Source organism: Pyrgilauda ruficollis, unplaced genomic scaffold (genome assembly GCF_017590135.1).
Source record: "Pyrgilauda ruficollis isolate IOZ18807 unplaced genomic scaffold, ASM1759013v1 scaffold67, whole genome shotgun sequence".
Classification (NCBI taxonomy): domain Eukaryota; kingdom Metazoa; phylum Chordata; class Aves; order Passeriformes; family Passeridae; genus Pyrgilauda; species Pyrgilauda ruficollis.
In genome coordinates this window covers 2,390,147-2,406,136 of record NW_024528488.1, presented here as the reverse complement: position 1 = coordinate 2,406,136, position 15,990 = coordinate 2,390,147, and the positions used below count along the sequence as shown (strand labels likewise).

Sequence of the window (15,990 nt, the reverse complement as noted above, 5' to 3'; positions counted from 1 at the left end):
GTGTGCAAAAATTGCATTGTGTACAAAAACTGCAGTGTGTGCACAATGGGAAAGTGTGCAAAAACTGCAGTGTGTGCAAAAACTGCAATCTGTGCAAAATGGGAAAATGTACAAAAACTGAAGTAACACCCACAGCTCTACTGATTTGGGGGTCTTTTTTCTTGCTGTTGTGACAGTACTGACAAGACAAGTACATAAGAGCTGAATCAACAATTATTTGTCAACAAGAAGTACTGAACCTGAGGATTTTTTTAACTGTTTGTTTTAGTAATGAACAGGAAAAGGACAAGACAAGTACATAAGAGCTGAATCAACAATTATTTGTCAACAAGGATTTTTTTAACTGTTTGTTTAGTAATGAACAGGAAAACATTTTAAAAGAAATGTGAGAACAAACTCTTTAATATATCGCATTTCTAGTTAAATAACATGCCACCTTCCTAACACCTTAAAGATGGGTCTAGAATCTGACATTCTTAACTTTGAGCCGGAGAAACTCAGTTCTCCTGATGCATTTCCCACTTTTTAAATACCAGAGAGCTTTTCTGTCCTTATGTCAAATATCTAAATGTGTAATTCAGTAAAAACTGTGCAGTCTGTGGTTTCTATGAGCTTACTGTCCACCACTTTTCAGTCTTTGTGTACTGCAGTAGTAATATATGAGTTAAGGCTAGAAAGACTGAAGCTTATTAATTTTGCTGTAAAATAAATCACAGATTTTCAGAAGAAACAGGGAAAAAAAGATGTAATTAATTTTTTCTCTTTTAAGAAATCAGTGCTGAAATTCTGTTGGAAAATTACTGATCATTTCAGCTTTGTGAGGTGTTAATTTAAAACATTAATTTTCTGACTTTGCAATTCTCCAGTGAGCTTTTCAGTAATGGTTTCAAGTAACGGATATCTGTTCATCACTTGAATTTTTAAATATGTGAACTTAATAATGTATCACCTTGTTGGCGTGGAGACAAAACTCTTACCTTTCTCAATCTCATTGCAGGTGGTGTGCTGAAGGTGGAAATTTGATTTGCTGTGACTTTTGCCATAACGCCTTCTGTAAAAAGTGCATTTTGCGCAACCTGGGCCGAAAGGAGCTCTCGACTATCCTGGATGAAAATAACCAGTGGCACTGCTATATTTGCCATCCAGAGCCTTTGTTGGACTTGGTCACTGCTTGTGATAGTGTCTTTGAAAATTTAGAACAGTTGCTTCAACAAAACAAAAAAAAGATGAAAGTTGAAAATGAAAAAAGTAAAATATATGACCACACAGTCAAGTTTTCTCCAAAGAAAAATAATGCAAACTGTAATGGGGAAGAAAAAAAATTAGATAATTCATATTCAGGTTCACTAACATATTCTTATAAAGCACTAATGGTGCCAAAAGACTTGCTTAAGAAAACAAAAAAACTGATTGAAACTACAACAAATCTGAATTCTAGCTTTGTAAGCTTTTTGAAAAATGCTGCAGAAAATGTAGAAATAAGCCCAACTGTGCAACTGTGCCAGCTGAAAGCTTTTAAATCTGTGCTGAGTGACATGAAAAAAGCTCATCTGTCACTAGAAGAAGGCCTAAACCTGGAGATTCAAGCACTGAATGTTAAAATCAAAGATAAAAATACCAAAGAGAAAAAACCAGAGGCTAGATCAGAAAAAAATGAGGTGAAAAAAGATGAAGAAAAGGAACATGTGGCATTAAAAGAGGATGACACCACACAGACACGGAAAAAAGTCGTGTCGGAGCGGCCTGACAATGAGCCCATGGATCAAAGTGTTCCCTCAGTGGAGCAGACAGATAACAAGGCACCTCCTGGGGAGGAGAAGAAGTCTGGCAGAAATGAAGAACCACAGTATGAGCCCAATAGTACAGAGGCTTTAGACATGGATATCGTGTCCATCCCCTCATCCGTTCCTGAAGATATTTTTGAGACTCTGGAATCTGCTATGGAGATTCAGATGCCATCAGATGAGCAGGACAGTGGGAACGCAGCAGCAGATCATGAGACTCCAAATTCAAATACAAAAGTCAACGCTCCTGTGAAAGATACCAAAGGTGGTACCAAGCTAAAATCGTCGGCTAAAGGAACAAAAGAGCTCATTGTAAAATTGACTCCTGTTTCCCTTTCAGAGTCCACAGTTAAAGGTGAAGGTCAAGACAGCAGTCTAGAAAAGGAGTGTAAAGACGATGCATCTAAAGATGTTGATAATGCATCTAAAGACGTTGATGAATCTAAAGACGTTGATGCATCTCAACCTGGGGCAGCAAACTCTGATTCTGGAAAACAAAACCACAGTGCTGGCAGCGAGCCCTCCACGGAGAACGACGCTGCGCCCATGGAGGACTCGGATCTCCGGAGGTCGCCCCGTGTCAAGACCACCCCTCTGAGGCGGCCCACGGACATCAGCCCCCTGACATCCAACTCAGAAGAGGACAGCAATGACACGAGCAATGAAAAACAGAAGGGGAAAGCATCCAAGCAACCCAGGAGGAAAAACGATAAAAGAAATACTTCTGACAGTGCTGCTGATGGTCCCAGTCCCAACAAACTTTCCAAATCCAAAAAGCCATATGACTTAGGTCACAGCTCGGACTCTGATGAGGTGCCAGCTGTCCTTAAAGAAGCAGGAATGATGAGTCGCAGCTCCTCGGACAGTGAGAGCAACAGTGAAGCACCAGCAAAGAATCAAAAGACTTCAGATTTTCAAAAGAGTCAACCAGTGAAGGATGAAAATGGGAAACGAAAAAGGAAGAGTTCCAGTTCTGGTTCAGATTTAGATGCTAAAACAGGCAAATCAGCTAAAAATGCTGCTGCTGCTAAAAAGAAACGACAAAACTACTCTGATTCTTCAAACTATGATTCTGAGTTGGAAAAAGAGATACAAATGTTGAGTAAAATTGAGGCTGCAAAGAAATCGAAGAAAAAATTCTCAAGAAAAGATGATAGTTATGATTCCTCTGATGAAGAGCAGAGGAAAAAAGTAAGCAGTAAGAGAAAGGTAAATCTGAAGAAGAAGAGAGGTAAATCTTCTGAAGAAGATGATGATGGTGAGAAGTCTTCTCCAGAGAAGGAAATTAATCACTCTACTAAAGATAAAAAAACAGGTAAGAGGTCAGCTGCTAAGGACAAGATAAGCAGAGACTCAAAAGAAAAATCTGCAAAGGGAAAATGGGATGAGTCATCTGATGCTGAGAAGTCTTCACTAGAAAAAGAGGAGAGTCCTGAAGTTAAGAAGAAGGATTTGAAAAAGAAAAAGACACAGGATGATTCTTCTTCTGAGAGTACTGAGAAATCGTCAAAGAAAGAGCACAAGTTGGAATCTTCGAAAGACAGACTCAAGAACAAAAAAGGATCAGAAAGCAAAGCAAAGAAATCTGAAAAATTGAAAACGAAAGGTTTCAAGAAAGACCAAGATGATTCCTCTTCTGATCTTGATAAGTCATCTCCAGAGAAAGGAAGTAGCAATTCTTCTGAAAATGACAAAATTAAAAAGGAACCAGTGTTTACAGAAAAGAGAAAATTGAGAGAGAGAGTAGCTAAAAGAGTACACATTGATTTTTCCTCTGATACTGAGAAATCTCCCCAGAAAGAGGAGAGTTCTGATGATGATGCCATGCGGCGTAAGAAACGAACTGAAACGAAAGAAAAGAGGAAAATAAGCCACAAAAAGAAGATTTCCAAGAAAGAACAGAATGACTCATCCTCTTCTGATGAGGAGTCTTACGAAGACACTAAGAAAAAGGTTAAAAGAGGATCAGTAAAAGAAAGTAAAAAGAGCAACTTAAAAAAGAAAGTGGCAAAAAAGAAGGTGGTTGTCACTTCCTCTTCCCAGTCTGATAAGGAGGAAAATGATGATCAGAATTCCACAGGCGATGGAAGCAGCGACGAGCAGAAGATCAGGCCCGTGACTGAAAGCTTGATGCTGTCTGCTGACGCAGGATTTTGTCAGTCATCAGGTGTGCAAAAGTTGTTCATTTGGGTGACATTTAATAATCTAGAAGCAAAAAACCCTCATCAGTTGATAATTATACATTTAAGTGTTTGCAGCCTGGCGGGTTTTCTGATACGGATTCGGAAGCACATGTTGTAAAGTTCCCTTCCAGCCAAACTATCCTGTGGCTGTGAGATTCCACAATTTCAGTTTGTGCAGCTTGTGCCTTGAGGAGAAAAATTAAGTCATTGTAAATGAAGGTGCTTTGGAAACTCCAGCCAGTATTTACAACAGGTACTGCCTTGGAGTCCAGCTTTCCAAAGCCTGGCCCTTGCCTCACCTGCCCAGGGACTATGTAGCAGAAACTGGTTGGAAGGAGTAGATAATGTGACCTCACATTTATCACCTCCTGTCTGTGCACTGGAGGTGATGCTGGAGACCTGTGGCATTGTAATATACATTTAAAAATCAAGTAAATTATTTTTATGCCTCTCAAGAGCCACGTAGGCTTAGAGCAGCTACTTAGAAATCTGCCATTGTTTTCATATGTTGTGTCTGTGTGCAGATAATACTGGGGCTTGTAGGGCTTTTCTGTGAGTGCTGCCTTATCAGTGTTTTCCCCAGTGATGTCACTGCTGGGGGAGATTGCAGATAATTCATGGTTTGCATAGTAATGAATTGGTTTTTCGCAATGGTCACTGCCACAGCCATTAAAACTCTCGTATAGACAGGTAATTGATGGCACTCAGTGACAGTTTTCAGCAGCACCGGACCATCAGTGAAAAATGCCTTAAAAATGGAGTTGCTCATGTACAGTTCATGGACTTGTATTAAAATGGCCCAAGAGGAGAAAGGTTTTAATTTATCAGAAGGTGTCTGAAGTATTGGGAGCTGTTTCACTGGCAGGTCACAGTGGAAAGATTGGATCATTATTGGAGAGATGGATAGCAGGGTACAAACTGAACAAGGTTGTGGTGTGGCATGATGGACAGGAGAGAGAGAAGTGGCTTGGTTTAGATTGGAGACAGAATGCTAAAAATGGGGTGTGTGAATTTCTGTCTGCAAATCATCTCACAGGCAGTTTTGGGGGGGCTGAGCTGGATGTGTGCCCAAAGGATGAGAGGCAGTGGATACAGCATTTATCAAGGAAAACTGATACAGATACTGGAGTATTCTTACACTGAGCAGGGTCAAAGCTTGTGAGGGTTGCCCTCTTGAACTTCAGAATCTTTGTCCTTGGAAATGCTCAAAACTTGTCTGGCCAAGACCCTGAGGTAACTGACCTGACTTTGGAGTTAGCTTTGCTTTGAGACAAAAGTTGGAGTAGAGTTAGAGTTGATGTTGGACTAGAGCATGTCCAGATGTCTCTTTCAGCTTTAGTTCTCATTTGATTCTGTGAAATTCTGCCTATGTTAGTGTATTTTCAGAGGAGAAGAATGTGGCCTTTGTCTGCAGTTTACTTTTGGTTAATAGGTGAATTAATAAAACAGTCTGATCTGTGTCTGAATAAGCTGTGTATTGTAGATTGATCATAGAATGAGACTTAGGATCTGGTTTAACCAACAGGATACTTTTACTTATCTGCATGAGGGACTTTCTGTGATCACCTTGGAGTGTGCCCCTTGCAGCCTAGTTTTAGTCTAATCCTCCAGTCCCCACAGATAGAAAATAAACAGAAATTATGAATGAGGGGATCTCAGCTCATTGGGGTTGCAAGGGTTCTTTCCCTTAATTTCACTACCTAGCAGATTTGTCTGACTTGCATGCAAGATAAAAAAGAGAGAAAAGCAAGAGGAGAGGTCTGAGAACGTGATAGAAGCAATCCAGATTTCTCAGTCCAGCCAGGAGAGTGCAGAGGAGCTCCAGGGCAGGTTTCACACTGTGCTGTTCCTCCAATGCCACATGTCCCACGTTGTTGGTCTTGATGTCCTTTGTACATGAGACAGTGCCATGTAGTGCAGCTGAGTTTGGATATTTGCAGTAAGGATAGCATGTGGAATTCTCAAAATACAACTCTTTACACACACTCATAGTGTGAAAGCAAAAATAGGAAGGGTTGGTGTTCTCCGGTACTTCCCTCCTGGCAGCAGGGCAACCCACGGGCTTGGGATGCAGCTCTGTCCTGTGCTTGTTGTGCCTTTTTTTCAGTTTGCACAAACTCACTCGTGGAGCTTCTGACAGAGCAAAGAACTTCTTAGGAAACTTATTTCTGATTCCTGAATAGAGTATTTAGTCTCTTATGTTTTGGTGTAAAATCCTAAATTCACTGTGTGTAATTAGGAACGAGTTGCAAGTTGTGTGTAGTAGTGAGCAAAACTGAAGAAACAAGATTTATTTTTATTTGTCAAGACAGGTAACAGGTAGAAAAGTGGTATCACCAAGCTGTTTTAAAATGGTGATTGTTGATGGAGATGCAGTTCATATGTTGTGCTGTTTGTTGCGCTGTCAAGTATTGTTTATTGTTGTATTTACACATATTAAGTGTTTTCTATTGGGCTTTTTTTTTCAGGAGATGAGGGAGATGCTCTATCAAGGACTATCCCAATGGAGGAGGAGGAAGATGATGATGATGACGACCCTGAGAATAGGTATGATACCCTCCGTAAGGACTTAAAAACGATTAGAGCACAGCCTAGGTGTGGGCGTGAGCCGGCGCAACGGAGGAGCAAGCAGGTGGTAAAAAGCACGGCTGCCTGCCCGGTAAAGACTCGCTCACGGGCCTCCTGCAAGTGTGAACACGGGGCCAGAAAACAGAGGCCCAGAGCCAGGAATGCAAAGCAAACGTTTAGAAGTGGTAGCTGACACACCTGGCTGGGGGGTGTTCCCAAAGCACTGCAGTGCTGTCCCACTGGGGTTCCGGGTGCACGTGCGAGGGTGCTGACAGGGGTCTTGCAGGCAGGTCAAAAGCTGCTGCTGCTAAATGTGAATTTCAGCTAGTTGTGGGGAGTAGAAGGGGGCCGTTTGCATCTGTGCAATATGCAGTGCTACAGTATTTTCAGAATGAATTTGGTTATTACTGTTGCTTAATATGCTTTTTTAATTGAAATGCCTTTTCTCAATAAAGAGAAAGCACAAATGTGGGGAAAACCATATTAGATATTTTCAGCTGTTAATTTAACTGAGTTTAAATCCACTAATAAGTACCTGAAGTGACTAATGTGAGTTAAGGCCATGATTCTACAAGCACTGTGCATAGGCTCAATTGGTATCAAAGAGACTAATTACATATTTTAAGTCTTTGCATAGATATTTTCAGAATTGTGGCTTATATGTATTGCTTCAGTTTGGAATTTAATAAAAAAGAATCACTGTAAGATACAGTTAACTAAGACATGTCATATTTTACCAGTACCATTGTAGCTATCAAAATGAGCCTGGCTAGAAATGTAAAGCTTAATTTCCTAAATGCACAACATGAAGTGTCACTCAACTCCGAGCCACAGGTTCTTTTTGGAAGTTACTGTAGTTAGACTGAAGAGCTGCTCAACAATTTTTTACACAGTGTTTCAGAAACTGATTTTTTTGTTGTTGTTTTGGCCATGTAGCATGTGTGGGACCAGTTGCTGGTGGAGTCTTTTTCTGCTTCTGAGCCTTACTAGTTTAGAATATGGAATCCTTGTTTCACAGAGTTGTACGTTTTGATATGTGGCTGAAGTACATTTTAAAAACACTGTATTATATCCTTTACGGACCTCAGTTTGGCATCAAAATGCTGCTGCTGAATTAGTTCTTGTGTGTTTTCACATCAAATTTAACCCAGTTATTCAGCTCTTTAAAGAAAGATGCTTTTTAGGGACTTGACAGCACAGGGTCATAAGCAGAACATGTAAACTTTGGTGTAACAAGATTTTTTTAAATTATGTTTTAATTTCAGTCCTGTTTTAATTAATTCTTTTTTTTTTTTTTTTTTTTTTTTTTTTTTTTTTTTTTTTTTTTTTTTTTTAATTTTTATTTTTATTGTTGTTGTGAGTTTCTGGTTGATAACTAAACCAATACACTTTTGTCAGAAGTTCAGTTTTTGCTGCTCAAACATTTCTGACAAAACTCAATCATGATTTAGTTTAAGAGCTATATTGGGAAATAAATGAACCTAATTGATAACAAACAGTAATATAAATTCGGGCTTTAAAAATCAGTTTCTGTACTTTGTTTTGAAGCTGCCTCTTTGTTAAGTTTTTATTTAGGGGACCTTTTGAACATCTATTTATGAGATGGAGAGGTATTTTGTCAATAAACAGTGTTGTCAACCTTCAGACATGTTAACTGGTAATGCAGTCTAACTTTACCTTCATCATGTGTTGTACTTGGCACCAAAATCAGAGCTATCAACTGTAAAAAGATGGAACAAATTTTGAGGAGTTAAAAACTTGTTCTTCTGTTTACTCAACACAAAGTGTTTAAATAGTTTACCTACTGATTCAGAGAAGTTGCCTATTTTCTTCCAGGCCAAAGAGGGTACCTAGTACCTGCTGGGTGTTTGTAGTGTGGGAACTCTCCTGTTTGCAAGTCTCTAGTTTAGATGTTCTGTTATTTGCATACCTGGAGATGTGCATGACATGAATATTAATAGCCTTGAAATCATCTTTTTGCCAAAATGCAATATCCAAGTGGGTCATACTATGCTATACAGTGCTGTATGCTTTCATCTTCTGTTGTGTAACTATTATTGATCCTTCTGATCTTTTAAATGGTACTGTTTGATATGTTTGCAGCAGTTCTGTTTATTAAGAAGTTAATAGTGTATTAAATGCAGAATGCCTTTAAGTATTTGATGGTTACAATAAATTTTTGTAAAACGTTTTTCTTGTCCAAGCATTTAATTTAATCCAACTCTGACAGCTTGAAAATCAGCCTCTTCCGACAAAGACAGCACAGTATTTAGAACAAGGTGTTTGGCAGTTTTCACTCATTTTTTTTAGACATGTATGACATTTCATCCAAATGTTAATGTCTTAAAATATATTTTAAAGGGTTCTGAATTTTCTAGTAGTATCCTGAAGGCCCATTTAAGCCAGTAGTGCTCTAGCTGGAATTCTGGTGGCTTTTATTAGCCACATCCCTCCATCCTCCCCCACCCAAGGGTTTGTTTTGGGCAACCTTCTTTCTACATATAATTAGTAGGTATTTATGAACACTGAGTGTGAGTTGATGTAATCTAATTGGTAATAAAACATCACAATCGTGAACTAAAATTTAAAATCATGGCTTTTTAAGGAAAGAGATTTTGAGAGTGGTAGCATTATCTCACCAAGATTTTGAACAATCTCGTTGTATTGGCACTGTAAAATTCTTGAACAAGAATGGTGCAAATTACCATGGGGGCTTAACTCCACACCATGAGAGGCTGCACCTGCTGTTCCAGCTCTGCTGCAAAGTCTGAAGGAGCTTTTAAAGTAGTCCTGCAGTGTAACCAAGCAACCCCTGGGTAATTTCCAGTCTGTCTCTTGTGAACTCTTTTCTTTTAGCACGACTTAAAAATCCATAGTAGTCAATTCGTTGTTTAGAAATGTGTTCTGCTGGGGCTGTTCTTACAAATGGGAAATATCTTTAAATCCCAATTGATACAAAACTCTGCATATGTGCTATTATTTTATCCTAGAGTTGGTTTTGTGTGTCCTGGTTGAGGCTGCAGCCCCATTCTGTGAGGCACTGGCTAAATGTGTGCTGGGAGAGTACCCTTCATACAAATGTTACCATAAGTTCAGATAAGATGGAGTGGGGCAACATGACATGCTCAAGGTCACAGCAGATCAGTGCAGGACTGAGTAAAATACAGGGATTTTAAAATATTATTTTATTTTTTACTTTATTTTTTACTGCCTGAAACCCTGTGCTGGAGGTCATATGGCTCTCTGTGCCTCTTAATTAAATCCATTGCTGGTGCTCAACTGTTACATCTGAATGGCCAAGAATCTTTTATGTCCTTGACCTGAGTAAATGTTACAGTCCCTTATGATTTCCATGGTTTTCTCTGGAAGAATATGAGTGAGGGAATTTTCACACTATCATAGCTTGTTTTTCTTGCTGCTATTAATGCAAATACTAAAATGTTAAAGTACCATGTGAAGTTTCTTAGCTGAGAAACCTGGTGACTTTAAATGGGTTATATCATAAAGTAGAAATATTATGTGTTATACTGGTCAACATCTATTGTGGTTTAATTTAAACCGAGCTTCCAGAGTCCCATACTCAATTTATAATAATTCATTTGTTACATCAGTCATTTGTCAACATGCATTTACAAGGCCTAATCTCTTTGGGTCTAATGTTGCTTACACTTAGCATTCCTATCAGATATGTAGTTAATTAAAAATGGGTATCTTTTAAATTTTAAACATTTTAATAACATCTCAATTTTTGGCCTAAATTCTTACCAGTAAATGCATTGAAGAAAATGCGGCTTTTCTCACTAACAAACAGTCTCATCTTAATTTGGTTGCAAGTGGTGAAGTCTTTATTCTAGATAAAAAACAGGACTTATTTTCTATCATAGCAATAACTTCTTAATCAGTATTATTATAAACAATTAGAAACTGATCAGTTTACCCAGTCTGGTTGTTGGTTATGCTGGTGATTAATAGGAAAATGAGAGCATTGTCTCTTTATGGATGGTAGATTTTGTGCATGGTCTTTTTAGATGTTAGATGCATTTGCTGTTTCCTATAGCTGTTAAAAAAATAGATACTTCATTAAAGAAAATTTAAAATGAAGGTTTTGTTTTGCTAAGAACCAAAGTCAGCCTTTTTTAGGTGACTTGTGTAGAGGTAAGTATTGCCATCCACAAGCTGTGTTGACTTTGCTAATGCACTTGCCAAAATAAGGCAAAGGCAGGACTTTCAGGATTCAATTTCCATTTTTTTTTTCAGATCTTTAGATTTTTCCTCTTCCAAAACTCTGGGTTTTTATTAAACAAGAAGAGTAGCCAGACCACTGCTCTCTGCATTTTCTGGAATAGGAGTCAAGGTTAATAATTTATGTTAAAAGCTGTTAAAGGGAAGCCAGCCTGTGACATTCCAAGCAGTTTCATTTTGAAGAAAAAATTCTGACCATTAAGAGATGGAAGAAATATAGTCTGAATTTCTTTAGGAGGAGCTGTTTATATCTGCTGCTGTTACACATGATGTGCTGGGTTTTAAAAAAAATCAACAAACTACCAGACCCTAAATCCCTTTTCCAAATATCCTCTGGGAGGACCTAGTGCAAAAAGCATTTGGAAGAGGATGTTACTTATCTGTGGACTTTAGTAAGTTTTCTTTGGGCTCATGCTGTGATTTCTTGATAGATGTGGAATTAAAGTTCTCCAAGGGTACTGCTTGGTAAAGTTTTAATCAGCTTTTTCTTCTCAAGGGTGAGGGGGAGGGAGTGTTTTGGATGCTGATGGATGGTCTGACTCACTGAACAAATTGAAATGTTTATTAAACTATTTTGCTTCCATCTTTTAATAATAACTGAACATAAATTAGTGTGAGAGTGTTTTTAAAAACTACACTATTGCTCAAAAATTAGAAAATACTGTGTGGAGTGTCAGGAAAGATAGCTTGGGAAGAGTCCCTTTGAAAAATGATTATGTTTTAGGGACACATTGCAGGCTGGAAAATTAAATACTGATTGTTAAAAGCCCATTTTATAGTGTTCCATAGAAGCAACAACTCAGTTTTCTGTTCTATAAGAAGTTCGGCTTAAGAGATCCCTGTTTCTTTGCTATTCCCAAGTGGAGGCTGGATTGTGGTTCAGTTCCATGGCTTTTGAGCTGTTATTTTGATTGGTGTGAGACTTCCCCATCCTGAACTATGTACACACAGCATGCATTAGTTCTCCCAAAAAGCAAGACAGATGAGGTTTCACCTAGAAAACACATATTTCATTTTAAATGGATGAATGAAAACTGTAGTATTCCTGATATTTATATGAGGAAGACCTGGCTTATTTTTTTTCCCCTGGAACTTCAAGTCCACTATTTTCCTTTTTGGCATACCTGCCTTGGATAGACTCAGAAGATTTTTGTGTTGCAAATGCCTGTAAAGAAATAATTTTTCCATAGTCACTTGTGCATTAGCTGGAAACTTCTGCAGTGAAACCATGGGAAGCTGAGTGGACAGTTTGTGGAGCAGGAAATAAATGATGATTTTTATCTGAAATTCAGGTCCTGTAGTGTTGGTCAGACTTTTTGGGTATAAACACAGAAGGGTTATTGCAAGAGCTGCTGGAAGGCAAGTGCTTGTGGTTAGTTATCCAGATAGACCATGAATAAAATTAAATCTCTTTAAGTCTGTGCATTTTATAACCATTTAAAGTCTGCTGTAAAGCAGGAGACTTCTCTTTTTAAGAAGCTTTGTACAAACCTGCTTTCTAAAAGCAAGTCAACACGTTACATTAATGTGAGATTTTTGCTGATAGGTCCTGTCTTGCCACAATGACTTCTCATCACGTGTCTTTTTTTTGTTCAGCTTTCAGCCCTTTTTTTGAAGTTCTGAATGGTGTAGGATTACACTTGTCATTCATAGATTTACTTGAACAATGGAATAAATAGTGTTTTCTGTTTTACTTCAAAGAATTGCCAAGAAAATGCTTTTAGAAGAAATCAAAGCCAATCTTTCCTCTGATGAGGATACGTCTTCAGATGAGCAGCCGGAGGAAGGAAAGAAGAAACCTGCAAAGCAAACTGAAAACACAGGAGATGATGGTAAGCACCAAAAAGCATCTGGGAAAAGGTGGTGCTGTGGCACCTATCATGATTTCAGGGGTCACTTTGGAAAATGCTGATTGTTAAAGTTTTTCACCAAAAGATATTACTGATTTTGATATGTCGTTGCCACATAGAGACCAACGTATGTGGTCATGAGGATTATCATCTCTTTTAGTCTTCTGTATCTTATTTTTTGTTATAGTTCTGGGTTTTGTAAGCAATTGAGAAGTCGTAGAGGTTTGTGAGGGGTTATTATCTATACAGAACAGTAAGTCCTGCATGTGCACAGGAGAGATTTGGCTAACACAGCCATTGGAACAGGCATTCCAAGCATTCAGGCAGTGGGAAATACTGAACAGTGGAGGAAACTGGTATGTTGTTGCTTGTAATTCCCTGGAAAAGCACTGGATTTAGCCTAAATTAATTCAGATTTTAATTCCTGTAAGATAAGAAGGTGACTGGTATGCATGTGGTACTGACTCTTCCATGTGACAGGAGAGAAGGAAAAGGAAGACAAGAAGTCTGAAAAGGAAGAACCTAATTCTGAGTCAGATTCAGAGGAGGAAGAAACATCCAAGAAGCCCAGATACAGACACAGACTGCTGAGGCAGAAGCTCACTGTGAGTGATGGGGAGTCGGGAGAAGAAAAGAAGGTGGTGAAACCAAAAGACAAAAAAGAAGGGGGGAAGCGCAGAAATAGAAGGAAAGGTACATAATCCACGTCTTTTTTTTTTGGTCATAAAAAGTGCCTGCTTCTGTAAAATAAATACAAAGCTTGTCAGAATGGAGATCCTAACCTTTGTGATATTAAAATCCCTGTCTAAACTTCCTTGTGTATGAAATCTAGCATTCCCTTATCTTTGTTTGATAAATAGTTTTATTTGAAATGTCAAATACAAGTGCAGCTCTCTCCACTTGCTGTATCCTCTGAATTGCATTAATCCTGTGGAACCTCAGAATATCCATCCTAAACAGCAGAGGCAAGGCCAGGGTGTCTGAATTTGGGAAAATCAGTCTTGTTCTTGATGTAATTTCTCTCTTGGAGTGGCAGTAGCGCCTGAGGAGTGTGTCCATGCTGGAATTGCAGTGCAGCAGGCTGGAGCTGAGCACCAGATGGCACTGTGAAATGAGCCTGGGCTGGCCCTTCATTGTTGCAGGCAGGAACAAAGAACCTGTGGGTGTTTCCTGGCCAGGAAAGGTGCACTGGGCTTCCCTGATCTGTGTTGCACTAATGCCAGCCAGCTTTTGTGGTCTTCCACAGAATAAAAGATGCAATGTGGTTTGTTTAGCATTTTCCTCCATGAAAACTCTCATTTTTATCTGTTTGCGTATTCATGTTTTTCCTCCCTTACAGGATTAAAACTCTACCTACAGCATTTCATGCAGGAAGAATAACTGTAAATTACTTATGAATTACTGTGCAAGTGAGAGGCAGCTTAGTTAGGGTTCTTCAGTGCAAACCTTTGAAGTTGACTGCCCTCAAACACAACAATATATTTGATTTCAGTTTGCCCTTTTTAGCCCTATGTTATTAATGTTACCACTCCCCATGTACGTAGAACAACTCATGTTTTGAGCCTTGTCATTGATAAAACAATTAAACTTTCCACTGTGTTCAAGGTCAGGCTGAAATTCAAGGTGTTAAATACCACGCTGGTGTCTTCAATACCTAAAAATGCCAGGGATAGCTCTCAAAGTGGCTGGGAGTCTTGCTAATGCTGCTCTTTTAGGTGTATTTTTAATTGCTTTTTGAGGCAGTTTTGAGCTTGCACTACCTGAAGAAATGCCAAGCCATAAATGTAGTGATGCAATTTGTATTTTTGTGTGTAAATAAGAGCCCTTTTCTCGAAGTATGGTTATAAAATGACACGTAAAGCATTTGAAGCAAAAGCTTCTGTTTAACTAAAAATCACCTTTGGTTTCTGAAGTTCCATATTGTTCCTCACAGTTCTTCATCATTTAATCCTCTCTTCCATTTGCTCCTAAAATAAACATAGATGTTCATGCATAAGGACCTCAAGGCTTGTGGCACAATAAGCCACACACCAGGACTCAACTAGTTCTTAAATTTCAACCTTTTAAATTTTAAATTTTAATCTTTTCTTATCTGTGCCCATTTTATCTTATAAATGTGGGTCCCATGTTGTCTGACATGAACCCTGGCAGTGTTTGTTCTCTGAAGCAGTTTGTTGTGCAGTGAGGAGCTGCTGGCTTTGCAGTGAACTCACCATGAAATAAATGCTGCTGTCTTTTCCAGTGAGCAGTGATGACTCCAATGACTCTGAGTTCCACGAGTCTGCAGTGAGTGAGGAGGTCAGTGAGTCTGAGGATGACCAAAGGCCAAGGACAAGGTATGAACAAAACTGAGCTGTGATTACCCTGTGTTTATTTTGGGTTTTAATAGTACAGTTTGTGCAGGGAGATGGTAAAAATTAAAACACTTTGGAGCAGTTCTTAAAACCCTTCGTGATGTCTGTCTGTAGGAATTACAGAATATTAATTGCAGCAAATGTGGGAGTTTTGAATTTGTACCACAGTAGGGGATGCACAACAATTTGATGAGCCAGTACAAAAAAAAACCAACAAAAAATGGACATTTTAATGCCAAATACATCACTGTCAACTGGTGGATTGCAGTATAAAACTAATGCTTTATAGTTCTGAGATTCTCATGGGTTTTCTCATTGCTCTGTGTATCCAGTGGGCTGAGCAGGAAGGAATTTAGAAGTCAGCCCTAACTGCACAAATGGAGGGCATATCTTATTAATTAATTACTACTCCTCCTTTACCATTGTTTTTCAGTGAGGCAGAGGATTACTATGGTTAATCAGTAATATTGCCTTTTTGCTTTTTAAATAGATCTGCCAAAAAAGCTGAGGCAGAGGAAAACCAGCGCAGCTACAAACAGAAAAAGAAACGAAGGAGGATAAAGGTTCAGGAGGATTCATCGAGTGAAAATGAGAATAAGGTGCTGTGTCATGTCTTGAAGTAATAAACAGGGAGTTTCTGTCTACTGCCAGCTGCTGAGGGTATCTCAAACACCTCTGCACAAAATACAGTAAAAAATTAAAGCTGTTCTCAGTGTCAGTTCAGGCTAAATTTGTAAAAAGCCACCGTTGTGGAGGTAAAACATTATGTTTTAAGAACTAAAACTTTTCCTATCTGGATCTTGATAAAAATGCATGATACTGAAGCAAGTGGAATTTTTAATCTTAATGTAGATGAGACAAATTGCAGATTAAGGCTTTGGTAGTGTTTGGGTTTCTTCTCGTGTGTGGTGTAGGTAGGGGCTGATCTGATTTAGCACCAGTATAACAGGAAAAACAGTGCTTTATTAATGATAAGTAGCTATTATCAAATGATAACAGTGCCCTCAGT

General features: G+C 38.7%; 1 protein-coding gene across 9 annotated transcripts in view; it reads left to right on the top strand.

The window, feature by feature from the left end:
- Positions 1-15,990, top strand: part of ATRX (ATRX chromatin remodeler) — a 67,587-nt gene that overhangs the window by 22,926 nt on the left and 28,671 nt on the right. For 7 of the 9 annotated variants that reach the window (XM_041484633.1, XM_041484630.1, XM_041484632.1 and 4 more), the window contains 6 exons: positions 998-3,951; positions 6,436-6,514; positions 12,479-12,609; positions 13,108-13,320; positions 14,870-14,963; positions 15,472-15,580. In XM_041484633.1, the coding sequence (XP_041340567.1) occupies positions 998-3,951; positions 6,436-6,514; positions 12,479-12,609; positions 13,108-13,320; positions 14,870-14,963; positions 15,472-15,580 (3,580 nt within the window). The remainder of the gene's footprint in view (positions 1-997; positions 3,952-6,435; positions 6,515-12,478; positions 12,610-13,107; positions 13,321-14,869; positions 14,964-15,471; positions 15,581-15,990) is intronic. The other 2 variants (XM_041484628.1, XM_041484627.1) reach the window with 2 other exon arrangements.